This window comes from Copadichromis virginalis, linkage group LG5 (genome assembly GCF_057382275.1).
Source record: "Copadichromis virginalis isolate Kocher_CV1m ecotype Utaka linkage group LG5, C_Virginalis_male_GT1.1, whole genome shotgun sequence".
NCBI lineage: Eukaryota > Metazoa > Chordata > Actinopteri > Cichliformes > Cichlidae > Copadichromis > Copadichromis virginalis.
The window spans coordinates 6,739,697-6,749,481 of record NC_140622.1 but is presented as its reverse complement, the minus strand read 5'-3'; the positions used below and the strand labels follow the sequence as shown (position 1 = coordinate 6,749,481).

Here is a 9,785-nt window from a genome sequence, read left to right as displayed (position 1 = left end):
AAGGCCGAGCGTATTAGCAAAATTTAGCAATATCCACAATTTTATCATTTAATGGGAAAGAGAGCTTGATAAACTATTAGAAAAAAACATACTGATCAAGCTCAGAATGTTATGCTATAACATTTTTCATATTTTTCATGGGTTTTTTGCATGTTTTCCAGTAACACACTTAAAATGCTGAATATTCTGTACAGAAAATGAATATTAATGGCAGCAATTTACAGGATTCCCACTGAAACATGGCTGAACAGGATGGCTGCCACTACTTTCATGTGATGGACTACAAAGTTGTTCTCCACTCCTGAAACTGAGATACATAATGCCGAGTCTGCATAATAAAGGGAGGTTTTGTAGTGTATGAATTCAAAAACTGATATAAAAACCCCCTCTGTTGCTAGTTTGCTCAGTAAATAGGTCTGTGGAGTGGTATGGTGATTTTCCAGTTTCTGCGATTAAGAGAGTGAAATAATGCTGTGCATGTTTCTCATCTTATCTGCTTTGCCACAAATAGTTCTTTAACCTCTTTAATGACTGAGCCATTTCGCCTTGGGGTCGATAACTAAAGGCTCCACCCTAAAACGGGTGGATTAAATTGAAATCTCTGATTATTCACTCAGACCAAGACATATTCTTAGACACCACAACCGGTTATCCAACTAACTCAGTTGCTTTTGAAGGTATCATTGTAATGTTTATCCAGTTAAACTGAGGTTTGTAAATGTGAAAAGGGTTGATTACGATTGCAAACAGCATATTCCCTAAATATCAATTAAGGCACTGCCTGCGTGATATTATTATTGGGCGCTGAGCCCGCCTAAAACTTTGAACCTAGGATATTTTGGACTTGTCATTAAACTTGGAAAAGAAACAAAAAAAAAAAAAAGGAAAGAAAGAAAGAAAGCGAAGGAAAAGACGCTGCCTCCTTATCTGAACGGCGCGTGAGGGCAGGGGTGCGCCTGACGTCCTTCACTACAGCCGTTGCCATGGACAACCACTGCGTTGTCACCATGCGTTGCACTCCTGAAAATCACGTAGGTTGAACTTTTTATGTCGTTTCGTTGTGTAATTTATATAAACTGAGATATAATGTAAACTCTTGTCATGGTCACGGGTTTACAGTGAGTGACGCTGAAGTTAATGGACTCTAAAGGCTGCAGGAAGCTGTAAGCTAACCTTCATCTGAGACGAAAGAGACCGAGCGAAGGCGGTAAAGTATGCTAATAATTAATTTGTAATATTTATAGGCCTGTTACACATTTTGCGGAAATTGCCGTGCAAAACTGAAATCAAATTTTTGTACTCAAATTTGAGCCGGCTGCCTTTCATGAATAATTGGGACTAAATGCTGGCTGTTTCTGGGTACGAACCTGAGCCAGAAAGACCTACGGTACTCTGGCAAAGGCGGGGTGGGGGCGGCGGGCATTGTCCTGCTGAAACAGCCACATGGCAGGGCGATGGCACACGTACAGGTTGGACCACCTCTCTCCAGTTAGATTTCCTTCAAGAACAATTACATAAGTAATTAATCCCTTGTGTATCTTGACATTTGACAATGCAACTCAGTTGCTTACTTACTGTGCTTTTGTTTAATAAGGATATCTCTCAGTAATCTCTGATTTGTTTGCGGGGCTGTGATAATTCTGAAACCAACACCACAAACTGCAAGAAAAACATCAGTTATATCATCTCCCAATTCCAGCTGCACATACCACACTGATATCTGTGTCAGGGTGTACTGGTCAGGTGAATAGTTTTCTCAAAAATGATTTAGGTATTTAGTGAACTGAAAATATGTACATAACAGTAACAATTAAGGAGTCTATTTTTTGTTCATGTTCCATGTCATAATCAAAGGATCAAGCTTGTAAGAAAAAGTTTCATTCATTCATCTACTTCAGTGCGAACCAAAACATATTTTCTTTGGAAATTGTTACACTCGTATTAGTGTTTCAAATCTGCTTATTAAAGGTTATTGAGATCAAGGTATTGGTCAGCTTTTGTTTCTGTTACTTAAAATTAGTGTCATTAAGATGTAGTCAAGCATCTTGCTCTAGATTGTTTGCTTGGCATTTTTTTCAGGGAATAAATAAGTAAGAATATTTTTAGTTTTATACCTGTTTCATAAACATGTGTCAAAGGACAAATTCATGCTACACAATGATACACAAAGGACAGTGTTGGGCCATCTTTCCATGAACACATCAGGCCTGTATATTGATTCTCTGCTTTACCTCTGTGCTACTTGAAGGCTGAAAACCATTCTAACAAAGGATATTCTCTCATTTGGTTGTCTGATGAGGGTAGTGGAGAGCTCTATCTAAAACCTTCCATCTTGCTTTAGATCTGTGAATCATATTGTCCTCATCAAACCATTCAGCGAGCCTCTGTGCACTGTGGATGAGGCATTTTCATCAGGATAGAAATGTTACATCACAGGATAAACTTGATTACACAGAACAGTTTGGATTTGCAGCAACTCTTTCTTTCAAAGAGAAAAGTGGAGCCAGACCTTGGTGTCAAACCCCCTTGCATAAGAAAACTGCCTGATCCACTCAGCATAGCGGTCAAGCAAGGGATTGGGCTAGGATTGTGATAAGCTGCTTCCTCACAATTACACATTTCCATGTAAAATGTATCATCATTTGTCTTGATGCATGCTCAATCATCCAGGTAAGAAAATCCCAAAAGGTTTTGGCGTAGCTTCATTTGCTGTTTTCTTTCAGTGTTTTCCAGGGAAACTATTCCAGCAAAGTCTGACCCAAAAGGCAACATGTCAGAGAAGAGTGTTTGTAACCCAACCTGTGATGACGAAAACATTTCAGAGAAAGAACAGAAAGAAGTCCTCGTCTTTGAGACTGAACTGTTGTCCAGCACCGATTCATATGAGGATATTAAAGTGCAAACAGATGACAGTGCCTACTACGTCACATGGACAGTTTACATAGCTCTAGCCGTTCCACAGGGTAAGATGGTCCACAGAACATATAAACAATTATTATTAGCTCTGTTTAGATGGTCAGAGTGAGACGGTTGAATTTGACAGGCTCTACATATCTGCTGTAATGTAATAGTGTTTTGATTCTAAATCTCATTCCTGCACATTTGGCCTCTTGCAGGGGAAGTCAGTGCTCCTGAAGATTCTGAGAAAGCAATGAAATCAAAGAATGTGTCGGTCCACAAAGCTCAGAGCTGCTATCATATTGAATACAAATTGTTGCCAGGTGATACTGAGACAGTTAAAGTGGACATACTAGTATTTGGGCCGGCAGCAAAAATATACAGAGAAGACGAGTGCAAGGTAAATAGGATCCTCTTTGTTTGTGTATGTGTGTGTGTGACATTAATGAACAATTCATGAACATCATAAGTGGATGGGAGTATCTCGTGGTGTAGAGTTACGGTAAATAGTTGACTGCTCAGGCTGCTGTTGAATACAACTTTGAGTTTGTCTAATGCAAAAATAAATGTGAACAGATTCTAAGAACGTGGCTTGAGGGAGATCAGATTTGGGTTGGCTGGGCCCAGAAGTTTAACATCGGACTCAACAGGGATGTGCTCATCAGTCTTCTACCTCATAAGATCAGGCTTCAGATTTGGAACACTAAGGATAAACTTTGCAGCCAAGCCCGCTACGAAAGAGTCAGAGCCTTCAAACTGTCACAGGAGCTGTCTGAGGATGAAACAGAGTGCGGTGAGCATCCATTTCCAATTTTCTTAAAAATGATCAAAATATTACACCTATTCAGCATAAAAAGAGTTTTCAGCTTTCTGTCTGAACCATGAAGTAATCGCCAGAAAATTATATCCATTCATTTTCTTCCGCTTATCCTTATTGGGGTCGCAGGGGGCTGGAGCCTACCTCAGCTATCATAGATCGAGAGGCAGGGTACAGCCTGGACAGATTTGCTGTCTCTAGCACAAAGAGGCTGGCAACCATTCACACCCATTGGCAATTTATAATCACAAAAACCCGTGTATCAAATATGACACACTTGTCTTTAGAGGGATAGAAATGCTTTAACCAGTTTGATTTACAAGGGCTTCAATTGACTCAAGAATCAAATGGCCAGAAATTACAGGGGACTACAGAGACGTCTGTTAAGTAAGGAAACACAGTCTCTGTGATTAGTCACCATCCAAAGCCCGGAAACCCGGCGTGAGCCAGGAAAAACCCTCCTATTGTGTTATGGAATTATGAACTTTATATTTTTACTCAGGTTGTATTGAGACGATGGTGAACAAGCTGAGGAGCCTGTGTGAAAATAAGACACACACATCTAAAAGACAAAGAAGCAATTTTTGTGTTGATCTCAGTCCAGATGTGGGACCAGAAACGGGTATGTGCATTACAACAATGAATATTTTATGTATATCAGTGTGTCATACTTTTATACTTCTTAATGAATACATTTTTTCAAACTTAAAACAGGTTTTGAAAAAACCACGAGTGATTATCATGACCTCGATGCCATCAGAGATAGTGGCACTGCATCATTTGAAATCAGCCCTGTTTGTTTGTTGGCAGGTGAGTCAATCTCATAATCACGGGCACAGCCTGGACCAGTGCTGGTCAGCTGAAAACAAAGCACTGTTCCTATTTTCTTATGTAAGCTTGTATTTTCTGACTGTCAGGTGAGAACTCACTGACTGAGAACATCCCAGTCTGTTCTTCTGGGGTTTTTGAGATCATCTTCAACATTTCTCTGGATGAACCACTGATGTCAGACCAACTGAAGGCTGAACTCAATCCTCTTGTTATCACAATTTTGTCAGCCACTTCACTGCCTTCATCGTCAGTGCCTTTTCACATCCTACAGGTGGGATGTACACATCGTTTTAGTTTTGACACCTTTCTATGTGTTCAATTTATTTCTTACCCAGTCTGCCCTTTCTGGTAGTGGGCTGTGGTTTCAACTTTCAGCTCTGAGTCATTTTCTGGATGATTTCTTTTTCAGGAGAAATGTATGCCCGTTTATTGCCAGTATAAGTTCCATAATTTAAATGAACACAGGACAAACTATCACAAGCAGGACACCAACATCTACTTCAGAGATGTGAATGTAATCTTGACTGGTTTGATGAGTCGTAAAGAGCTATACGAGTTCCTATCCGGTCCACCTCTGGAGATAGAGGTTCATGATCGTGACCAGAAATCGGAAGCGCTGAAAACCCAGACACTTGGGACTGTGTCAGAGCATGACATCCAGTTCGGTGGATCGGTATTACAGCAGAAGTCTTCAGCCATTAATCCTCATGGTATTGCAAAACTAAACCTCTCTGAGCTACTGCTGGGGAAGAAAAGTCTAAAGGTGTGCTTGCCAGTTAAATGCAGCCCTTTGCTACTGGACAGGGAGCGAAGCCCACACAAGAGGAAGATGTCAGAGAAGCCAATGCCGCAAGGCCATTATTACTCTGCCAATTCTCAACTCAAAGTCAAAGTCGAGATAACTTGCCCATTCAGTGTTCAGAATGACAGCTGTGATGAGGACTCCTGTAAGGGTCCGTTTGGCCGCATTGTCTACCTCTTTGGATACAGCAACTCCTCTGCGATGACCAAGCTGAGGTCGGAGATACTGCAAATCAATGCGGCAGCTTTCCATCTGGGCTCACGCTCAGTGGAAAACATAGAGACAGCCCTGTCAAATTACCAAATGAATTTTGAGCACAGTGAGACCAAGGATCTGGATTTTGTTTCAGGGTTTCATGTGATAGATAAGAAGACCCACATCTTTGTCCTTGAAGGGCTCAAACAAAAAACAGTGAAGAGACTCTGGGAAGCCATTCCTATGAAGTAAGCCAACCCGTGCTGTCTTGTCCCAACAGCCGGTGTTAACAATTTTCACCTGTGCTGCCTGCTGGATAAAGTGTTGAGATTCCATTGAGGGTGCTGTAGTTTGTGTGATGTTTTGCAGGCTACGTGGGAGTGAGGAGGAGCAGGTGACAGTGCTATATAATTCAAACCTGGTTTTCTTCAGACGCATCTATGACTCACTAGACATGAGCCTGAGTCCTATCCATCTGAGTCAGTCACTAGAGACCATCATGAAAAAGTCTCAGATCTACGTTAGAGGCACGATCCCCCAACCCTGCTTTCAGGCTTTGTCAAGGTAGCTGAATTAGACATATTTATTTTAAGTGAATAATGGTGGTGGGAGGATGAGCCAGAACAACCGTAGCTTTCGATTTGACGTGTTTTTTGGAAACCACATTGCTACTTGGTGTGTGTAACTCCAAAGCTCAGTCCCTTTTTAAATATGATTTGGTCTTCACCAGCTTCTATTTATATCCAGCCCTTAAGTTAAAGTTAACTGCTGTTCTCTATTCATCAGGTAGTCCCCAACTGTTTTGTTCTACAATCTGGAGCCTACATTTAATAAAGTAAAGGGTTGCCAGTAAAGACAACTGCACCTGAAAATCAGAGTTAATGGGAGTAAACAGAAAAAGAGCAAAGAAAGGTGCAAGCTGTTAAACCAGAACAATGAGCTGACAGCTAGCAAAAATTTGCATGTCTTATTGAGAGGTTCACATTGACTGACTGCTTCCACCTTATACTGGATATTTGGCATTTTTTTGTTCTTTTGTTTTGTTTTACATTTTATGTATACAGTGACTGTGTGGTGTACTCAGTTTCAGAGTCAGATTCACTTCTTGCTAACCAAGTTGATCTGAAAAGACTCTCGTCTTTGGTTAGTTGGCTAGTAAAGGACCCTTGGATCAAAATGAATATGTCAAATATAAAACAAACAATTCGGTATAAAATGTATAAATTGTGTAATTTATCCTTTTTCTTAGGTTAAGCCAGCTTTGTCAAGTGAAGCAGCTTAAAGAGGTGGTGGAGTACAACCTGTTCCCCTCAGCTGACATGATTCTCAGCTTGAGCAGTGTATTTGGTTTATATGCTGAGAAGAGGGAGCAAAAGGTTCGGGCAAACACTGAAGGGAGCATTCCCACTCTGCCTATCAGGATGAAAAGACATGGGCCCATCAGCACACATAACACAGAGTACATCACATGGAAACAGAACAGGCCTCTCCAGCAGCTGAAAGACTTTGTTCAGGTTTGTGATATCCTATAGTACTATACACTTACTTGAAGCGTTTTATTAACAGATCCAGTCATGTGTATCATTATATTCCAGGAAAATATTAAAAAGGTGCAAGAGCAGAGAGAGCAGTTGCAGAAGCCAGAGGCTGCAGTGTTAAGGATAGACATGGCTGCAGGAAGAACAGCACACAACTACAGCATCCAGACCTTCAACTCAAATGAGCGAGCTAGGGAACTGCTCTGCAAAGAGATGGCCAAGGTGTGTGTAGCATGCTGTCTCTAACATATCAGAGTATAGTATAGTACCAAGAAAGTACCATTGTAAGGTGTTCTTACAATGCCATTGTAAGAAAGCCCTCTGTCTGTACAATCTCATGGATTTGACCAGCTTTTCCAGTCACATCATAAAGACATAAAATATTGTCATTAACATTGGGTTTTTCTCTTCTTCCACCACTGCTCTCTCGTTAAAAGAGTCATTTAAAAATAACTTATGAGGTGTGCTACACATGTGGCTGATTATTAGCCTTATACATAAAATGTGATTAGGCGGAATGGTGCTATCCACCTCGGCCGCTGTATTCCAGATGGCGGGGATCCAACCGGCACCTGCGCCTGTGTATTTTTAATGGAATAAATGTAATTACACACAAACCTAATCAATGTATATTTATGAGTACAACATTTTTTTTTCTATTAAATAACCTCAAGAATGACTTAGTGTATCTTTAAATGTATTTTTCAACCTTTTCTGACACACGGTGTCATTCTAGCTTGCAGAATAGTCTATACATAATGAACATAATGAAGCTAAGTAATTTTTCTGACTGCCTCAGGTGCCTGGGCGCAGGTTTACCTACAGTCAACGGTATAACAGTGCAACAGTGGACCCAGGAGACATTCCATGGAAAACCAATGCTAGATCTTCTTCTACATCTACATTTTGGAATATTAGCACGAGCAAGTCCAAAGTGCACCCTAACCACCCAGATGAAGCTCGTGTGGAAGAGCTGAGAAAGGTAAAGTTCATTTGCAAGTACTGTGCAACAGAAGAGAAATAGGTTTATTGGTATTACTATGAATACACATGGGACAAGGATGACCATGACCATGAGCCAGTATGTTTAGGTTAGGTATAGAATAGCATGTAATATGACATGACTAATAATATTAGCCCTTCTGTTGCTTCAGTTGTCGTGAGCACACAATTATTTATTATCCAATGGCAGTAAGAAAACATTTGTAAGTTCTTTGAAACATCTGCCTAATCTTCAAAGGTTATGTGATGATAGTGTTTTGTAGTTGATAATTCAGTGTGCTTCCAGCCGTGGAGGGAGAACATCCTACATGCCAACACACTGAAACCCACACTTTCACGCGACACATGGCCCTGGACTCAACACTCGGAGGACTTTGAGCTCTACAGGAAACCTCCCCGGTTCTTCAGCACCTCTCCCGTGACCATCTACCTGGCTGGTATGGACACAATTAAGGAACTTAATAGCTGAAGTGCAGGATCTTTAAGTGCCTTTTTATGCTTATTTACCCTCTGAAGAGTCCAAAGCACAACAAGGTTCCTCTGAATGTCTGAACTTTGCCTGCAGTCCCAGTATCATTAAATCTTTCTCCATCATTAAGACCATACACGAACAAACTTAATGTGTTGGCAGATGTAGTATTTAAAAATGACAGGAGAAAAAAATCTAGCATATTTGACCAATCACTGTAGATTCAGTGCATCATCAGAGTTCCTGAACTCTTGGAAAGCACAACCTCACTGTACACACTTTCGTGTGTGGCAAGTCTATGTGAATCTTTTTGTTTAGACTCTGGTTCCTCAAATGGAAATCCAGATTTACTAAAGTGTAAAACCAACGTTTAGGGTTGAACATTTATTGTCAGGATTTACTAAAGAGGCGCCGTGTCAAGTTTGTAAATGAAAAGCATGGACAGAGGTGTGTTTGTGGCTGGCCTCACTGTCTTTATTGCAGATGTGTCTTCAGAGAAGTGGCACTTAATGTACATTTCTTACTCTTTTCTGTAGTACTATATCTGTTACACAGTACTGTGCAAAAGTCTTGAGCTGCTTGAGAAGCAAAACATGTTCAAATATACATGGAAATACTTTATATGAGCCAAAAACAGACATTTCTCATCCACTTGGAAGTCAGTATTTTGTATGACCACCTTTATTCTTCAGCACAGCCTGAACTCTGTGAGGCAAAGTATTGTAGACAATATTAAGATGTATGTAAATTTTAGCAATTAAAAGGACAGATCTGAAGTGTGTAGATTAATGACTGAATCTTACTAAAAATGTAATATGCAGCCTCACGTGGCATATCAGACAAACAACATTCAAAAAAGTAAAAAGCTGCCCCAACCCTCTAAGACCATATACAGTTGCTGATATTTCAAATGAAAGAGTTTATCTTTATATGAAAACACAAATTGTCCTTTAGCTCGCACTGTTATGAAATGCTTTGCTGCAGGATGGTAGAAATGAATGAATGGTCATAATTGAAACGATGTGGTTACATCTGTGTTTTATTCGATGACTGCAGCATCATCTGGAACTTAGTGTTCGTACCTGAGGATTTTTATTGCATTCATCTTACTAGTATTGTGGAGTTCATCGAGAAACAGACAAAATCCATGATCTGCACTAAAGTAGTTACAGTTGCAAGAAAAAGCTCACAAACCCCTCAGCAATTGTGTAAATATACAATTTCCAAGTAGAG

General features: G+C 40.3%; 1 protein-coding gene across 2 annotated transcripts in view; it reads left to right on the top strand.

Moving 5' to 3' along the window:
- The first annotated feature begins 956 nt into the window (after window positions 1-956).
- cfap92 (cilia and flagella associated protein 92 (putative)) overlaps window positions 957-9,785 on the top strand; it is a 16,388-nt gene continuing 7,559 nt past the window's right edge. The window contains exons 1-14 of one of the 2 annotated variants that reach the window (XM_085455656.1): window positions 957-1,031; window positions 1,120-1,207; window positions 2,724-2,963; window positions 3,117-3,298; window positions 3,475-3,691; window positions 4,218-4,337; window positions 4,430-4,525; window positions 4,633-4,817; window positions 4,956-5,791; window positions 5,913-6,107; window positions 6,793-7,057; window positions 7,139-7,303; window positions 7,881-8,063; window positions 8,370-8,520. In XM_085455656.1, the coding sequence (XP_085311782.1) occupies window positions 2,771-2,963; window positions 3,117-3,298; window positions 3,475-3,691; window positions 4,218-4,337; window positions 4,430-4,525; window positions 4,633-4,817; window positions 4,956-5,791; window positions 5,913-6,107; window positions 6,793-7,057; window positions 7,139-7,303; window positions 7,881-8,063; window positions 8,370-8,520 (2,788 nt within the window). In that variant the 5' untranslated portion in view covers window positions 957-1,031; window positions 1,120-1,207; window positions 2,724-2,770. Of the gene's footprint in view, window positions 1,032-1,119; window positions 1,213-2,723; window positions 2,964-3,116; window positions 3,299-3,474; window positions 3,692-4,217; window positions 4,338-4,429; window positions 4,526-4,632; window positions 4,818-4,955; window positions 5,792-5,912; window positions 6,108-6,792; window positions 7,058-7,138; window positions 7,304-7,880; window positions 8,064-8,369; window positions 8,521-9,785 lie in introns of both variants that reach the window. The other variant, XM_085455655.1, reaches the window with a different exon arrangement.